This window comes from Mauremys reevesii, linkage group 7 (assembly GCF_016161935.1).
Source record: "Mauremys reevesii isolate NIE-2019 linkage group 7, ASM1616193v1, whole genome shotgun sequence".
NCBI classification, from domain to species: domain Eukaryota; kingdom Metazoa; phylum Chordata; order Testudines; family Geoemydidae; genus Mauremys; species Mauremys reevesii.
In genome coordinates this window covers 124,747,125-124,765,744 of record NC_052629.1, presented here as the reverse complement: position 1 = coordinate 124,765,744, position 18,620 = coordinate 124,747,125, and the positions used below count along the sequence as shown (strand labels likewise).

The 18,620-nt window shown below is 55.9% G+C and overlaps 2 protein-coding genes across 5 annotated transcripts in view; both read right to left on the bottom strand.

Annotated features, from left to right (window-relative positions):
* Positions 1–373: 373 nt before the first annotated feature.
* Positions 374–8,233, bottom strand: WDR6 (WD repeat domain 6). Its single transcript, XM_039482914.1, is given in 7 exon segments — positions 374–2,672; positions 2,813–2,931; positions 3,482–3,598; positions 3,982–4,062; positions 4,521–6,993; positions 8,151–8,170; positions 8,172–8,233. Coding segments are annotated over 7 exon segments (3,384 nt in total). The 5' UTR covers positions 8,219–8,233; the 3' UTR covers positions 374–2,145.
* Positions 8,234–8,817: 584 nt separating this feature from the next.
* P4HTM (prolyl 4-hydroxylase, transmembrane) overlaps positions 8,818–18,620 on the bottom strand; it is a 28,391-nt gene continuing 18,588 nt past the window's right edge. The window contains exons 5-10 of one of the 4 annotated variants that reach the window (XR_005601337.1): positions 17,142–17,304; positions 14,270–14,455; positions 13,636–13,726; positions 12,927–13,050; positions 11,461–11,763; positions 8,818–11,267 (exon numbers count right to left, since the gene is read on the bottom strand). Coding sequence is in view for 1 of the 4 variants with exons in the window: in XM_039547896.1 (XP_039403830.1) it covers positions 11,546–11,763; positions 12,927–13,050; positions 13,636–13,726; positions 14,270–14,455; positions 17,142–17,304 (782 nt within the window). In the remaining 3 variants the exon portion in view is untranslated. Of the gene's footprint in view, positions 11,764–12,926; positions 13,051–13,635; positions 13,727–14,269; positions 14,456–17,141; positions 17,305–18,620 lie in introns of all 4 variants that reach the window. The other 3 variants (XR_005601338.1, XR_005601339.1, XM_039547896.1) reach the window with 3 other exon arrangements.

Here is an 18,620-nt window from a genome sequence, read left to right as displayed (position 1 = left end):
GCAGGCGCTGTTTTCTTGTTTAACCCCCCCCACACCTTCCGCCGTTCCAGTCCTGGGCCCCCGCCTACAGCTCTGCTGCGCCCCGATCCGGGACCCCCCCCCCAGCTCTGCCGTACCCCGATCCGGGACCCCCCCCAGCTGTGCCGTACCCCGATCCGGGACCCCCCCCAGCTCTGCCGTACCGCGATCCGGGACCCCAGCTCTGCCGCACTCGATCCGGGACCCCAGCTCTGCCGTACCCCGATCCGGGACCCCCGCCATTCCAGTCCTGGGCCCCTGCCCACAGCTCTGCCGCACCCTGATCCAGGCCCCCCACCCCTGCCCACAGCTCTGCCGCACCCCGATCTGGGACCCTCACCCACAGCTCTGCCTCAGGCCCGTCCCCCACTGCTCTGTCCAGACCCGTCAGCCAACACAGCCTGGCGGGCTCAGCAGTGAAGTAAGGCCCCGCAAGTGAGCTGGCAGGAGCGGTGACCCTGTGCTCTACGCGGCAGCGTGGCACTGGCTGCGCCGCTGCTACCAAGCCCCGACAGTACCAGCCGAAGAGAAGCAGAGCCTGAAGCTTTCCTGCCCCAAGGACCACGAGACTCTCCCAGTCAAACACTAGCCCCTGCAGCCCCCAGGGCGGCGCCCTTGCACCGAGTCAGCACCGTACCTGTCCTGGCCAGCTGGTCCCCAGCACCATCTTCCCCGTTTCTCCCAGGCACCTGGCTCCTCCCGAAGGATGGGGTCACTTCCATCTTCGTGGTGCAGCCTGGCCAGCTGGTGACTCCTGCTGTGGGCAGTGCTGACCCTCAGCCAACTGCACTGGTCACGGAAAACGGCGTGCCTGTTGCCTGCAGCCCCCATGCCTGCCTAGGCTCCTCCAGGGGCTGCCCTTTGCTTTGCTGTCCTGAAGAGCCACCTCTGGAAGGTCACTCGGGCTCTGCCCTGTCTCCCTGGATGGTCCATGTCAGGCTGGTGTGCTGCGAGGGCGCAGAGCAGTGCACGCGCCACCTCCCCTGAGGTGCAGTGTCCCTCGTTCTGTGCTCCTCACTTCTCCTGCAACTCACCCTACTTGACAGCCAGAGCAGCAGCTCCCCTGAGCAACTGGCCCAAGGGCTACGGAGCTGTCAGTGCACAACAGCTGGGCTGCACAAAGGGGCCTGGCACAGCCTCTGCAAACTGCAAGCCACAGCTATGAAATATGCATGTGGCGCTTGGAGAGCACGTAACCCCAGCCAGCCCAGGCTGCAGGGCACTGAATTACTGAGCCCGAGCCAGAGAGCCAGCAGCACAAAGCATCTCTTAGCGCATCACACCCTGGCCCCAAGCCCCCAGGGCACATGGCAAAGTGCAGGCCTCACCCACTGGAGGAGCCTGAGGATGGGCAACAAAACTGCTCATGGCAGTGGCACTCGGGATCTGCTGGGCCCTGTGCCCCGTTAGCGTGTTCCCCAGCAGCTGCCATCTCAGCTTGGGGCTAGGACATCTCCTTCGTCCAGGTGGCGCTGTCAGACCCTGACCCACAGCGGTGGGACCCCTCCAAGGACTCTGCAGTCAGGACATGCTGTCGGGCACAGCCCCCCAACGTCCACCCTGGAGCTGAGCAGCCAGCACACAGCATGCCGAGTGTGTACGCAGCAGGGGAAGAGTGCAGGGGTGGGTGTCAGAACGCCTGGGTTCTGTTCTCTGCTCCATGGGACCCTGCTCGTCACTCCCACACCATGACTCAGTTTTGCCATGTGGCAGACAGGGATCAAGCTGCCTTGCACCAGCTCCCAAGAGATATGAGGCTTCATCAGCATGTCAAGGGCTTGCAGACCCCTGGGGTACGGGGCTCCGGAACAGCCAAGTGTTATTAGGGTCACTGGGGGGCCTGGGCAAAGCCCCACTGGGTTCCCAGGCTGCTCTGCCCAGAGGGAACTGCCAGCGTTTGAGATGCATCCTCGGCTGACGTGCCAGCTTCCCGGGGACTAGGACCAGGGTGAAGCGGCAGGATGGGGTGCCAGCTGGAGAGAGGGTTTAGAGGCCTGGTCCCTCTCTCCTAGCTGGTGACAATGGAAGCAGAGGGTATGGAGGCTCTGCGGTTCCCATGGCAACAGGCAGGCAGCCTTCCCCCCCACCCCCAAATAAGGCAGCTCAGGCCTTCCCATGTGCTCCCCTTTATTCCAAAGCCCCGCAGGAAGGGAGCTGCTGGGGATCTGCCCTGGCCATGCACCAGACAATCTCCAGGCCCTGCCCGCAGAGCACACAGCCATAGCCCCGCTCCTCGCTTCCCCAGCAATCCAGCTCAGCCACATCCGCCACGTGGCAGAACCTGCTGCCCAGGAAGACGAGGCTGTCCTTGCCCCGACGCCAAAGCGTCAAGCGCTGGTCCACAGAGGCAGAGACCAGCAGGTCCGGCCGCAAGACCCTGAGTCCTGTCACATGGGCCGCGTGGGCACATGGCCTTGAGAACGCCTCCAGCAGGAGAATGCGAGCCCCGGCACTGGCTCCAGGGGGCACTACGTCCCAAGGAAGGGAGGGGGGTGGCTCACTCAGGGCTGTATCCACAGCAACGAGACAGATGTGGATGGAGCCGTCATCACTGCCACTGGCCACCAGGTACCGTCCTGCCGCTGTCTGCCGAACGTGGAGGCTATTCACGCCACAGCTGTGAGCCTGGACAGTCAGGGCCGGGGCCCCCAGAGCTGAGAAAAGAAGAGCTCAATGACAACCAAGGGCACGCAGCAACAGTCACCTCTGCTGCAAAGGAAAGTGGCTGCTGCCATGGCTGCCGGGAGGTGACCCGGGAGGCAGCCCCAGGCATCGAAAGCTGGGAAACACCTACCGAGGGGCTGCAGCTCTCCACTCGCCAGCTCCCGGGCAGCTGCAGCATGCTCAATGGTGGCAGTTATATCCCAGAATGCAATACTCCCATCAGTGGCCCCGCTGCACAGGAAGTGTCTCCTGGGAAACCAAACACATTGGGGGAGGTTCCTGGCTGAACTAAGTGTAGATTGTTCAGTGCACAAACCAGCTGCCCTAGGTGGGATCTAACGGGGAGTCGGCAGCGATTCCAGCCCCTGCAGTGAGCAAACCTTTGGATCTTGGCTCCTCCGTTCTCCAGCGTTTAATCCGACCACAGAGTCGTAGCACCCTGAGCCGCCACAGCGAGGCTGAAGCCTGCAGCTGTCCTGGCCCTGGAGTGCTGGTGAGGGTAGGTTTGCCAGGCCACAGCAATCCGCACACAAAGCATCCCTAGATCCCTGCAGGACAGAGACTATGGGACCACGCTGGCTCCTACCCATGCAAGCTCCGCTGGGATTAATGCCCTAGTTCAGATGGGAGGATTGGCGGTCAAGACCCAGGGCAAAGCTATCCTGAGGGTGAGGGGTGCTGGCCAGAGGGGTCATGAGCCTCCCTGTACCCCTCCCCTTCATCTGCTCTCCTCCAATCACAGCTGAAAGCATCTCTCCCCATCTAGCTGCAGGGAGGCCCGATGCGGCACAGTGCTCACCTCCTGTCTCCCGCTACCCTCTGCGTAAATGTCTCCACTTTCAGGACGCAGCGCTGGTGGTGAAAGGAATCGGCCACAAGCAGCAGCTTCTGGGCAGACTCTAGCATCAGGAAGATCCTGCAGTAGCAGCAAGGGGAAGGCAGTCAGGGCAAGGGAGCGGGGGGTGGGGAGGGCACAGATTTCACTGCAGCTCTGCTCAGGTGCCTGCTCTCCTGCCCCTGTGGCTAGATTCAGGGTATGTTCTCCCAACCCTGAGAGGACAGGAGCAGCTGGGGAAGGGGGAGCACTTTCCAGCCCCTGCCTCACAGACTGCACACAGGTGGAGTTAGGAAGGCCAGGGGAGCAGCTGCTTTCATCGAGCCCACTCTGCTGCATCTCTTCCTTCAGGGCTTCGCACCCCCTCTGGATCATACTGTGTCTCCTTCCCCTGGCAAGTTGGAACAGGCCAGGCCATTGGGGGAAAGCGGGTTTCTGGGATCAGAGCCAAGCCGCCTCCTTACCGGACAGATCCATCACTGCAAGCGGCAGCCAGGAATAGGCAGGGAGCATCGGTACCAGCCACAACTGCAATGGACATGTACCTGGAGCAAACACAGCAACCAGTCAGCCCATTGGCCAGTCTCCATAGGACAGGCAGATGGCCAACAGCCCCACAGCACGACTACAACCCCCAGCACAACACGCTGCACAGCTCCGGCCTCTCAGAGGAGACAACAGGAGGGACTGAGTCCACACCCTAGTCCCTGCCTCCACACTGGGGGCGGCAGAGCCCTGCCCTGATTGGCAGAGCCCACCAGCCTGGCAATCTCCAGGTCGACTGGAGGCATGAGGGACACTTGGTGAGCTCTCCAGGACAGGAGGCAAAGTCCCATTCCAGCTGGGCCCTCAGCTATGTGACTGGGGAGAAGAGAGCTCTGGCCCAGACTGAAGGGCTGAGGACTGCAGGTCTCAGGCTCGCCCTCCAGGGCCATGACAGGAACTAGGTCCCCATCTGGCCCAGCCCACATCCCTGTTTCCCTGGGGAAGGCCGGGGTGTTACCTGGTTTCCGGGTCCATCTTGATGACTCTGTGCTTGTTCCTCATACGATCCCAGTGCTCGTCCAGCTGGTGGGAGGCCACGTGGATGACTTGGCAGGTCATGCCACTCCTGGCATCATGGTCACAGCTGAGCAGGAGCCTGTAGCACTCTATCTGAGCCCTGCCCCCGGCAGAGAACAGAACAGCAGACCAGTCAGATGTCTCCTCCTGCCAACTGCCACTGGCCACGGCCAGAGCTCTCACGCTTGAGATGTGGTCGCCGATGGCTGCAAGTGGAGCCAATGAATGGGACGACTCACTGACGGCAATCACATTGGAAGTCATGTCCTCACTGCTGGTCACAAGGATATCCACCAGCCAGCACCCGCGGGTCCTTATTGTGCCCACGTGCCGCACGCATGTCAACTCCCGCCCATGCAGAGGCTCCCTCAGCACATGCTGCCTGCTGGGCCCGCACCTGCTCTGATAGACCAAGACGTCCCCAGACTTGATGTAAGCAAAGACCTCAGAAGCAAGCCCACGGCCATAACTCCATGAGCGGTGACCCCCGCCACATGGCACACAGTGCAGCTTCTCGCTGGTCCGGGTACTCCACAGCACAAAGTGGCTGGCTTGGAAGCCCAGCACCAGCAGGTTCCCATCAGGGGTGAAGTGCAGCTGTTCGATCCACTCCAGCCCTTTGCATGGCTTCTGCTTCCTGAGCACCTGCAGCTGCTGGTCCTGCACTTGCAGCTGGCGGTAGCAGCCGTCCCTGCCCGTGCTATAAATAAAGCCATCATGGCAGGTCACTGAGGTCACACCCAGCTTCCCATGAAGCCCAAACAGCAGGGAAATGGGACCTTGCATGGGGCGGTTTCCTTCCCCCTGGGAAGAAATCAAACCTGGCTTGTCACCTGAGTCTTTACAGACCAAACCATGACCCACAGGGTCATCAGCAACATCCCCTTGTCCTGCCTTTAGCATCTGTTCTGTGCCAGATCCCAGAGCTGTGCTGCAGGGAAACAGCAGCAGGGAGCCCCTGCGGTCACCACAGACCAGAAGCCCCTCCTGGGGCAAGAAGGCAATGCTTGTATGCCACCTGTGCCTGCAGACTGGCAAAAGATAGCAACATTTCTCCACCATTGAAGCCACTCGTCCGGAGGAGCAGCAGGAGACCTCCAGCCAGAGCAGAACACCCCCTGGGCCAGAGGCAAAGAGCACACGCCTGCTAGGATCCCCACCTGGGCACACGGCCCAGCTCAGGCTGTGGACCTTCCCCCCATACAGCCTCTTCTCCTCACTTTCCGTGGGGCAGCAGAGGGGGAAGACTTTGACATGCCCTGTCAGATTGCCCACGGCACACAGCACGATGCCACTGGCTAGCTGCACAACTTCCAGGAGACTGTAGGAATGATAGTTTGCATCCTCCATGACTAAAGCCCAGCATTTAGAGGCCAAGTTGTAGCTGTAGATGGCCCCCGCATCAGTCATCACTAGGAGCTGGCTTGCGTCCACCAGCTTTACGGCTTTGGGGGATCCATTCCTATGGGGCGGGCTGAAGTTTAACTGCACAAGGCCATTCCCATTGGGTTCAGGTCCTCTAATGTGCCAGAGTCTAACTCCAGTGTCAGCCCCACCTGTGGCCACCCAGCCCCGTGCCTCGTGGACAGCCACTGCCCTGACACTGCACCCTTTGTGCCCTCTAAAGCTCTGAACAACCTCTCCGTTGTAGTTCCACACAATGCAGGCAGAGTCCTCCCCGATGCTGATGAGATAGTCACTCAGCAGTCTGACAGACCACACCCTCGACTGGTGACCATAACACACCAGGAGGCAGCGCACCGGATCACGAGGCGCTTGCAGGTCCCCAACATCCCACACCCTAATGCTCCGGTCATCCGAGGCTGAGGCCAATATGCCTTTGCTCTTCAAATAGCAGATGCTAAAGATGACTCCATCGTGTCCACTGACCCTCCTCTGGGGTTTTATCCTCGCTTCTTCATCGCTCCCGTCAGCCACGCGCCAGACCACAAGCTGGTTAAAGACTGTACCAGCCACTACCACCAGCTCATCCCAGCTGTCTCCAACCAGATAAGCAGAGTAGAGGATGCACTTCTCCTCGCAGTGCAACTCCCGCAGGGTCCTGTGACTGGCATAGTCATAGAGTGCCACAGAGTTATGGCCAAGGGCCAACCCAACATAAGTGAGGGTCCCTTTGCTGCCTGCCAGCCACTGCAGATCCCATATCCAGTCATGCAGCTCACAGAGCTGGCAGAGTTCAATCAGACTCACTTCCTCCCCTCGCACACACAGCTCCAGGACAATGAGACCTTTGCCCCCAAAGACAGCCAGAGTCCTCTGCTCGGCTTCTGGGGAGGGACTCCTCCGCTCCTTGATCCCGTGGATGCGATGGTTCTGAAGCACACTCTGCCAATGGCTCCCCGCCTCTCTGCCGTCAGCATCCAGGCTGTACACAACCACGTTGGGTCCTTCACCTACCAGGCAGTAAGCAATCGGTGTTAAGCCAGAGCCCTTCCAAGCAGTGCCCTCCCTGGGCCAGTGCAGCACCTGCCACCACACCAGGTGCCCCGTCCCACCACAGCAGCACTTGGTGCCACAGCGAAGGCTGCACCGGAGCTTTCCCTTGTTTGCGGGAGGCCTTCCCCTGTCTGCACTCACGCGACAGGGGGTCCCGCAGGCAGCAGCCAGCCGGGGTAGGGGACGCCTGGCACGGTGGAAGGGCTGCAGGGCTGAACCTTCCCAGGAAGGGCCCATGGATGAGCCGCCCCCAGCGGCAGGCGAACGCTGACCAGCCCAACCGGCTCCATGGTTGCCCGGACAGGTCCGAACCACGCAGACCCACCCATAGCTGCCCCACTGGGATACGCAGGCCTGTCTCTCCCCCTCGGGGTCTCCTGCCCCCCTTTCCTGGCTCAGCCCCCCTTTTCCCAGGCTCACCCTCCCCCCCTCGGGGTACCAGCCCCCCTGCTCACATCCTCCCCTGCCCCCCCTTTCCTAGCTCACCCCCCTCAGGCTACCAGCCCCCCCTCTCCCGGCTCACCCTCCCCCCCCTCGGGGTACCAGCCCCCCTGCTCACATCCTCCCCTGCCCCCCCTTTCCTAGCTCACCCCCCTCAGGGTACCAGCCCCCCCTCTCCCGGCTCACCCTCCCCCATCCTCCCCTGCCCCCTTTCCTAGCTCACCCCCTCAGGGTACCAGCCCCCTCTCCCGGCTCACCCTTCCCCTCAGGGTACCAGCCCCTCTCTCCCGGCTCACCCTCCCCTCAGGGTACCAGCCCCCTGCTCACATCCTCCCCTGCCCCCTCAGGTACCTGCCCCCTCTCCCAGCTCACCCTCAGGGTACCAGCCCCTGCTCACATCCTCCCTGCCCCCTGCCCCCTCCTGGCCCCCTCAGGGTACCAGCCCCCTCTCCCGGCTCACCCTCCCCATCCTCCCCTGCCCCCCCTCTCCCGGCTCACCCTCCCTCAGGGTACCAGCCCCCTCTCCCGGCTCACCCTCCCCCTCAGGGTACCAGCCCCCTGCTCACATCCTCCCTGCCCCCTCCGGGTACCAGCCCCCGGCCCCCTCAGGTACCTGCCCCCCTCTCCCGGCTCACCCTCCCCTCGGGGTACCAGCCCCCGCGCCCGGACCCACCTGCCACCAGCCGGGCTCCCCACGAACCGCAGGGCCGTGACGGGCGCGCGCAGCAGCCGCGAGTCCATGGCCCCGCACGGCCCCTGACTCCGCCCCCGGGCTCGCGCGAGCCCTCGGCCGGCCGGACACAGGCACCGGAAGCGGGAATCAATTCACCTCACACGCCTCGGCCCCGCCCAGACTCCACCCACCAATCGAGAGGCTCCTTACTGCCCCGCGCGCCGCTCCGCGTCCCGGTTCTCTAACGCTGCGCCCCATTGGCCGGCGGTCGCTAGGGCTGCTGCGTGCCCTGTTGCCAGCGTCCACTGCTCACGTGGCCGGCCCGCCTGCACCCCTGGGAGCTCTGTGCAGCGCCGAGCACCCCGGGCCCCAGGCCGGCGTCCTAGGCACCTGCGGCATTAGTGGCCTCTCCTCCAATAACTTGGTCACCTCTTCAGAAGACAACCTGACATAAGGTCCTGCCCCCACAGCGTTTACCCAGGCTGCTTTGTAACATTACAGTGCAGCATCACAACATGCCACCCCCGCATGCTGGGATGACACAAACAGTTGCCAGGGGGTCCCGAATCCTAAAGCTGCTGCTAAGGGTGGGAGTTTGCAGAAAACTGCAGTCCTGCCCAAGCACAGTCAGCACCTGGAAACACTAACATTACTAACGCCAGAGTCAAAGAGTTTTCAAAACTTTATTTTCAGGACAGATAGCCTGGCTTCTTTGCACATGGATACAATAAATTAAATAAATATTAAATAAGGGATGAAAAACTTATTGGGTGCACATGAGGATATGGAAAACACAGAAAACCAAGGGCAGACAATGGTCAGTCACTTGCACATGCAACTGACAGTGCCAAGTCACTCCAACGAGCTAAGAGCAGCAAAAAGATTGATTGCAGGCTTGGACTTGGCAGATCCAATAGAAAGTCATGCCTTCTGGAGAATAAATAAAATGACATCACATCACCCTATGAAGAAAGCATCTGAGCTACAACATCTTAAAAAAATAATGTACAAAATCCTCCGTTCTTAGATTAGTCTCTGCTGGTAAAGTGGAACGAACACAGGAAGGGGCAGCAACACTCCCAAAGCACACACCAAACCCCAGAATCCCAGTCAAGTACATACAGCTAGAAAGGGTTCCAACTGGGCAGATTCAAGCTGCATTGAACGGGACCGGTCATTGGAGTCTTGTTTATATTCCTACTACCGAACAACTAGGGTTACTCTCTTCCAGAAGACCCTTCACAATACACTCCTGCTAACCTGCTCACTAAGTGGCAGCAGGGTTCCAGTGTCCACCTGGAAGAAAGCGAAATGCGATAAACACACTGTTAACCCTTTGCAGTGCCTTGGTAGGAGATCCCCTACTGCAGGTTTGTTTCTGGATGCACATTCCTATGAGACACAGAATATTGATCGGGTCCTCTTGGTCTCCTTGTCTGGGAGGGTTGCATGGTGGCAACATGCATTACTAGCTTAGTGCATCTCCTATTTCTGCTTGAGTAGCAGTACAGTAACACAGGAATAACTACTAGCAACATACCCAGTTCCCTAGGGCTGGGGCTACAGGACAACCCCCATTCTTTGGGGCAAATGTTCTGTTGAACATTTCAAACTGCTCCCAAAAGCCAGAGAGAGCAATAAAAGGGAATTAGATTTCATAGCAACACTTCACCATGCCCGCCTTCTGTCATGGCTAATCCCCTTGCTTGGCAGGGTAACTGTGGTCAGACTTCCCTGATGCAGTAAGTTTTCTCTCACTAGCGTGGCATGTAACCTAATACTATTACACTGGGATAGAGCTGTGATCATCAGTGCATCCACCTGGCCTTAGGGCTAAACATCAGGCACTAAAGTAGCACACTGAGCCCTCTCCTCAGTTCAGCAGCTTTAAAACAAACAAATAAATAAATGAATAAATAAATAAAGCCAAACCAACCAACCCAGCTCCCACCTCAGCCACAACTCCAGCCACTTCCTCAGCATATGGCTGCACATCCAACAGGCTCACTCAGCCCTAAGGGCTGCATGGACCTTCGCTTGACTTTCCGGATGTACTAGCCGTGAAGAAATCCCATCTCCAGTAATGCATTCAGCCCATGCCCTGTGCTGTGGCAAGGCAGGGATCTGTTCCACTCCTCACTACATTTCAAATTCTTTCCTTCCCACAAAAAGAGACCACTGACTGAAATCTAAAGTAGAAAATGCTTCAAGCTAAGGTGAGCCGGGAGTGACCAACTCCTCAGCACGTGAGGATCAGATGATGATACACAGAGACCTCTTCTGTTCAGTTGTCCGGAGAGAGGCACTGGGAGTCACTCCCCCAATGTGCTTCCAATTTGCTACAGAGACATTGGTATATATACGTAGCTCCGTGACTGGGGGGAAAGAATCACTTGGCAGAAGGAACCTTCAGGAAACAAACACCTAACAAGGCAGCCACACAAATCACGAAGTTAGAGTGAACTCTCCCCCGACACACACACTTAATCAGCTCTGCTGCTATTGCACATAAAAGCTTCCCTTCTCCCTGATAGTCAACACAACATAAAAGCATTTCAGAACCACATCAATCCCTGAGAAGGATTCACCATTAGCATTATACTCCAAGATCTCCACAGGCACACAGCCGCACCTGAAACACTTCCCTTCCTACTAATACGGGAGGACTGACACCCCTCTGCCCCGATCAGTCTCACATCGTGGGGCTGGAACTTAGGGAAGTGACTTCATGCAGAAGCTCAGTGACCCCCACTTCCCATGTTCCCTCCTGGATTATACAGCCTCCATACCAGAGGGCTCTGGCTTAGCTGACAGTGCTGCCAATTACTGGTCAAGAGAGCCAAGCTGATGCTCTGGAGGGAGGAGGGAATAGCAGCAGGACACTCTAGGGACCGAAACTGGCAGGTGCCAAGGAAACCCCTGGGAGGCAGCTAAAGAGAGACTGAATCCATTTCAATGGGGAAAAAAAAAAATCGAGACCCAGGATGAAGAGAGGTTGAAACTCTGCAGAACCACTGGCAGCGCCTTTCCCCTGAAGAAGGCCCTGCCTGGAGAGGCAAGAAGCCTCAGCTGGGCAGGGCTCACTGATACTTGGACCTCCCACACGAAAAAACAAACCTGAAATAAAAATACACGTTGTCAAAATCTTCCTCAACCTCGGTCTCATTAGCATGAGGCCTGCTTCCCAACGGGCTCGTTACTGTAGTGCTTTCCCCCGTCTGACCAACAGAGATGCGGGCTCCAGCAGAGCCTGGACCACTGCAGGGATGTGTGTGGGGAGGGGGGAAGGGCAGAATACAAAAGGACTTACAGCAATATAAACTAAACTGGCAAGTGCAAAAAGGGTCCCACAGTGTTACTGAAGAGGCACCTCCAGGCCCAGCTGCACTGGGACACTACAATTCCACATGCACGTTGCTGTAGGATTTATCTACAGTCCATTCGTTCTGGGCCTCATCCCCCTCTTTGGCATAGCGAGCCATCTCCTGCTGGAACTGGAGCTGGCGCCTCTTATTGGGATCAACATTGATCCAGTTGTTGGCAATCCATTTGGTTCCTCGAGTGACGAGGCAGCCTCCGTGCAGGGAATATTCATCCAGGTCGCCAACCCAGCCTGCAGAAGGAAAACAAACCACAACTGTCACTGCACTCTACTGTACCTCACAACCCCGCAGTGTCTCCCTAGGGCGGTAGAGTGCAGACAGGCATGTGGCTGAGGACTAACTTCTGGCCTGCACGTATAATTCTCCTGTTGACAAGTACAACAATCCAGCCCAAAAGGAGATGTCAGACCACGTCAGCTACTACGATTTTAGGACAGTGACTTGGTTTAAGGGAGAACCCCAGGGATTAGCTTTGCCATAGCTAGCTAACTAATCACCACCTATGGACTGAACGCTGGTGGATATGAAGAACAGTTTTCAAAGCAGGACAGAAATGACAGATGCTGCCAGTAGAAGGCTTTGAAAGGCAAAATCCCAGGGCTGCTGGAAGGTAAAATCTGTCTTTTAAAATAATTAATCGTATCGTGTAAAAGAAACAGCAGCTATAGCTGATCCCCAGCACTTTCCAACAGCACCACCGATTCTCTCTGCCCTACTCTGCATCAGACCCACATCAGCAGCTATTCTGTGTGTTCTGTTTGTTTGCTATTGAACAGAGCGACTGGGATCTCAATGACAGCACACCAAGGTGCTCTAGTCTTGTGCAGTGGCTGGAGCCCAGACCTGTCCTTCAGTCTCTCCATGGCAGTGATGCTGGGATTTCCTGTAGGTGAAACCACAGGCTGCTCACAAGGCAGCTGTAATCCCCTTTCCTTTCTGCACCACCATCTCAAAATCTAATGCAGCATGTCTCAAATGTGGCCACCAGGGGGTTTTCTTGCAGCCACAGCCTCCTGGGCTGTGATTGAGCGGGGAGGGAGACAAGGTAGCAGCCCCTCCCTGCTGTTCCTGGATGCACCTGGGGCCACCGGCAGTGGTTGGGCCCTGCTCCCCCTGTGGAGAATCTGGGGCACAATGTTGGAGACCAGGCAGCCAGTGAGTTTTCCAAAGAAGTTAGGAACCATTGATCTTCTGGCTGTGAACACAGGACGCTTTAGCCCAGCTACCACCAAGGAGAATTCAGCAGTGCTCATCCGTTCCTGGCTGCTGCTCCTTGGCCGTCCTTTCACCATTCATGTGAAGAAATGCCCCGACCCACAACACAGACAGTGAGGCCCAAAGACAGGCTGCTCTCCCCCGCTCCCCACAGGCGCCGTGCTGAGTGGGACAGTACCTTCCCCATCTGACAGGTAGTTGTACCAGAAGACAGCAGTGCCCTGCTGTGGCGTCACTCGCAGGTTGCCCTTATCACAATTTTTCCGTGTGTCTCGTAGATCAACATCATTCTGAATCAGAGACTGAGAAAAAGACATGAGACTAAACATTACCCTGCAAACAGGACTGGGATGAGGAGCCTCTGCCCCCCTCCATCGGATCCCTCCATTAAAACAGCTCTACATTTGCATTAGGCAGAACAGGAAGCTCCCCTCACATTTGCAGCAGCCAATTTAGGGAGTCCAGAAGTCAGTGAGCTGCCTGCCCTCCCCACCCTGCCCCAGGTGCTCTGCTATCCTTCTGGCCATCTCAATAGTCTCCTGTTCCCTTCGTGCACCAGCTGGAGTGACAGCAAAGTGCTTTCATCCTCCTGTGAGGAAATCTGCCAAGAGGCGAGCAGCAAAGCAGAACCTGTGCTGGGCACTGGCTCACTCTCCCCAGGAGGCTCTCCAGTGTCCCCGTTAGTCACAGCCCTGTACTAGTCTCTTCCCTCTGGGCTTTGTCACATTCTTTATCACTTGGTTTAAAACATTCTCCTGTCCCCTACTTAGAGAGACTAGCATGTGTAAACCCAAGCGCCAAATCCGCCTTCCCCCAATCACATCCCACAAACTCAGGGGCCAGCAAAAACAACCAGACGGGGTCAGGTGGGGGCGAGGCTCCTTTACCATCTCTTCATAGGTTCTGTTATCAGCTATAGGAAAGACGGTCTCTCCTCCCCCCGTCACATTGTTCAGGTAGAACAGCACTGTCACGTAGCTGTAAGACAGAGAGCACAGCTGCTTACAGGGTGCAACTGGAATAGTGAAGATACCCACAGGCTCACACAAGCCCTTCCCTAAACTCCGTCCCCACAACCAATGGGCTAGATTTGCTGGCACGTGCATAGGGGCTCAAGCATGTATCGCCTGGCCCAGAGCCTGAATAGAGTGTTCTCCAAGGAGAAGGCTAACAGGGACCATCTCATCTGCTCTCAAGGGTGTGGCTAAAATGCAGGATTATCCCCACTATGGAGCACTGTTCTAGCCTCCAACGGGGATGGGCCAACAGCTTCCTGGAGCCAGTCAGTGACTCTCCTTGTATTGGCCAGAGGGACCCAAAGGGGTTAACCCTCTCACTCCCATTTCAGTTGAGCAAGGTAGCAAGCAAACCCACAATGTATGTGCAGTGAAGTGAGCTGCCTTTAGCCCCCCGTCTCACACTGAGATCACTTTAGATAGGTCTCCTTTTAATCTGCTCCCAGACTGAGCCCTGGCACCAAGCTGGCCTGGTGTGAAGCTAACAGCTGAGTGCACGACTCACCGACAGGAGGTCTCAAAGGGAACGCTCTCGTTGGTGATCAGTTTGGTGTGGCTGCAGGCCGTCTCTGGGAACACCGGCCCGCTGTCCACGTGGGCATGGTAGTGCCCTCCCTGGTCATACCGCACAACCTGCAGGGGCTCGCTGTGCTCCACAATCTCAGGAGGCAGACGGGTCAAGCGCATCACCCTGGGAAAGCCGGAAAGCAGGTTGGGGAGAAGCAGAACAAGCCAACTTTCATCTGTAGAGGTTTTTAAGGCCTGGCTTGACAAAGCCCTGGCTGGGATGATTTAGTTGGGGTTGGTCCTGCTTTGAGCAGGGGGTTGGACTAGACACCTCCTGAGGTCCCTTCCAACCCTGAGCTTCTATGAATCCCACTATGGCCACCAGGAACGTGCACCGTGCTCAACAGACAGGGAGACGCTTCCTGCCTCAAAGAGCCTAGGAGGACGACAGCGGAGAAGAGCTGCAGCAAGTGGGCCCAGTGATAACTAGTCAAGGCCTTGATAAGACACATTGATGGTTCTCAAGTGTATAAACTATCCCACAGCCTCTCTCCCTGGTCTTATGAGTTGGGGACTTCATGCAGTGTCAGGGTAGAAGAGTCTCCAGGAGGGATCTAAGTGCGGGGAAACTGGTTCCTCCCTTTTGAATCACTCCTGTAGGATCCAGCCTGCCTCACAGCCTCAGTCAGCCCCAGCACCTGGTTTCCCCATGGCATATCATTCTCGGCTGAGATGCACAGAATGTTTTAAACGGTTTAAATGTTCCCCTTTCCCCTAGTTAGAGAGAATACCGTGTGTAAACCCAAGCCTCCTCAACCATGAGCAGAAGCCAGGAGCCTGATGTAAAGGGGACATGCCAATGCATGTTCAAAAGCACCCTAGAGGGAGCTCTGCCTGAATGAATCAAACTGCATTAGAACAACACACAGTGTGGCAATCAGCCGGGGCAGAAGGTGATATTTGTCATTTAAGTCAATTGGTAGGTCACCTTGTTGCAGTAGCAAAAGGCCTCGTGCCAAGAAGAAAGGTCACCAGATACTCAAAGCTGCTTACAAGACAACTGCAAAACATGTTTCTGCTAAACACTCAGCGAGTTACTCACTGCACAGTCCGCAACAGCACGATGCAGTGGGTGAAACAGACCAGTGACCAACACCTCCCTGCTCTGAGGACCTTGGAGTCCAGAGGACCAGCAGGTACCGGGTGTACTTTTATACTTGAGTTTCTTTGGAAAGACTGTGCACAACACCACACCTAGTGCATACAGAATGAGGGGACCCATCACAGAACTGGACAGCCAGAACAATGGAGCAGAAAAGCCTAGTCAGTGTTAATCAAACTTCCTGGCTAAGCTGCTCTCGCTCAGCAGGGCTGCCACTTGCTGGGAAAGATTCCTTTCTGTACACGTCCCTGGAGACCTCCAGGTGCCATGTCTTTCCCTTCCCCAGGGTCCTGCAAATGGCCCGGTAGAGCTCAGAGATCCATAGCAAAGCAGAGGGACCATGACAGGACTGCATAGAAGGGCAGAAAGACTTAGCTATCAATAGCCTTATCACATTTCTCATCTGTCCTCTGCTTCCTGTTCTGCACTATTCCCAACAGGGAGGACTGAGGTGCATGGGAAGCAAGCACTGAGACCAGACCTTGGAGCTCTAGGATTTCTGTCCCCTTCAAGAACTTCCTACATCTCCGATCATCCCCAAAGCGAGCAGGAACCTCTCAGAAACACTGTAAGAACCCAGACTAGTTACCCTGTTGGGGCTGGGGAAAGGGGACTGCAGTGCTAGGCCTGGATCATGAAATCCGTACCAGGATTATGTGGGCTCTGGCTTCTGAGAATCTCCAAATCCTACAAAGGATTTGAATGGCAGCCTTTGGAACAGAAAGCTTCTGCTTCAGCAGGGACACCCCAACACTGCCCAAATAAGGGTCACGCTGGCACTGCATCAGGAGCCCATGGGCTCCAGCTAACAGGCACAATGCAAACTGCAGCTGCTGCCCCCCTCTGGTCAAGGTGGCATATAAAACACCAGGACCAGTTCTCTTTCTGGGACACACTGAAGAGGAGGGTGGACAAGAGCCACTTTTAGGCCTTGAACCACTTTAGCCACCCACTTGCTAGGCCAGGACTAGCTGTGCATGGCTCAACTATTGGCCTCCGTGGGCTTGAGAGAATATGATCTGCTGGGAGATGGAAGTGACTTTCAGCTGCATCTATAGTGAATGAGTGTCCCAGATTAGGGCTTGGCAGGAGGGCTGGGTCTGAGGTCTGTGCAGGGCTGAATCCAATCTCAATGGATGGACAAATGGGGTCACACCGTCACAGCGAGGCCTATCACTGGATGTACACTCAGAGGATTAAACTGGCTTAGCTCAATTGGAATAAAGCTACACTTGTTAGCTGTCAGTGAGAAGATCCAGGTGAGATGTACGAGTAGTTAAAGTAAATGCACAGTAATTACTGGCAAATCAGCTAACACTGGGAATGGGTAACAATTTCACCCGGTGAATCTTTCCATTAGTTATCCCATGTAACACTGAGTCTTTGTGATTCTATGAGGCTGCTCCCAGAAGCAAAGAGAGTTGCTGAAAACTTCATTTCTGTCCACAGAACAATGCGTTTGTAGATGAATTTCAAGCCTTAATGGGAATCTCCCTCTTCGGTGTCAGCATTCACTGATCCCGGTCTTCCAACGGCTCTCACTCCATGATGACTGAACAGATCACCACCACTTCATGTTGTCCTGGGACCCGAGGCACAGCTGCTTTGCACTGTGTGTATATCGTCCCCCACATGTGTGTGCATCCCACCTTTCCCCCGACATGATGGCAGTGCCTACACAGCATCCTTACCCTGCCAGTGCCTTTACCTTTGCCGTATGGACCTCATGACCTGATGTGACCCCTCACCCTGGTACAGCCATGTGTGTTGGCTGTTCCGCACCAGATCGCTCATCTTCACTTTCTGGCTCCCCATGTACTTGTGGAAGTCACGAATGTTTAGCTGTTTAAACTCCTCCAAACTCAACACACCTATGAAAGAGAAGGAAAGCAGGCTGTCTCTTCAGCTTTCTGGTCCAGGTGCACGTTTCCCTGGGAGTGTCCAGCCTTCAGGGAGAGTTCGGCACCGTAGGGTTTTACCCTTCTAAAGCACGCCATTCCAAGGGCCTGCAACCATGTCTGAGGGCTGCACTGGCAACTCATTGGTAGCCAGAGAGCCGCATCTGATAGGTGTTAGAGACGATTGCACTTGCTCTTGTCTCTAATATGGAGATGCACCAGTGAAGACAACAGGTCCCAGCATGCAATATTCTGTCTTTATCTGGGCAGAGGCCATGCTGGGAACTCTAGGAATACAACAGCCATGAGACGTAGAATTCTGGAGCTACATTTTGGCTACCCTCATTTTCACTGTGAAGAGCTCTTAAAGAACACAAAGTAATCTACTATAAAGAAATAAACAGCCTCTCCAGATCTACCCTTTGAAATGCCTTAGCTAAAATGCTGCACTGCCCCTTTAAATGGACTTGTTACTTGGATGAATAAATGGACTCTGATTTGAAAACTCTGCAGAAGGACTCTGCCCACATTTCAAACAAGAATTATCTGCCAATTTTAAACAGTGAATACAAAACAGTTTATAAGGGGATTGTGAAGCTTTTCTGCATTTATGTAATTCAAAGAGAAATGTGAAAGGCAAATGCAACAGATTATATTCTGGTTACTGTGAGAGTGACGATAATCAAGAAATGAGATGTAAAAGGTGGCTTCCATTAAAACACAGACATTTCCTTCCTGACATGCATGCCTGGACTCTCCCCTGTAATGGTGATGCGTGAGTAGCAGAGGGCAGGATTATCTTTTTGCCTTTCCCAGTTTATGGAAGACCCTGACATTTTCGATTTTAAGAAGAATCAGGTTTGGTGTCTAGCCCTGTGTGTCACACGCTGGCAGTGTGGCAACCTCACAGGCCTGCACAGCAACCAGCATGTGCCCAGACAGCTCTGCACATCTAATTGTGGATTAGAAATGTTTGCCTCCAAATCGGCTGCCCCTGAACTTCAGAGAACTCACTGTGCTGACGAGAAATTATGGTTCATAGCCACAGCTGGGCATCGAGCTCCACTGTCCTCTTTCCCAAGAGGGAAGAAGGGGGCTTGTCAGAGGGAAAGTTAGGACAGTTTCCCCAGACGCTGGCACTCTCAGCTGAACTATTAGCTGTCACCATTTCCAGCTGTCTGCGCACATCCCCTGTCCCCCACTTCCGCCTGCCTCTAAGGACACAGTGCCACATCCAGGTTGTAACCTGGGCTGCCCGTTGGGCTGGTAACAATGGAGGGGAGCAGGAC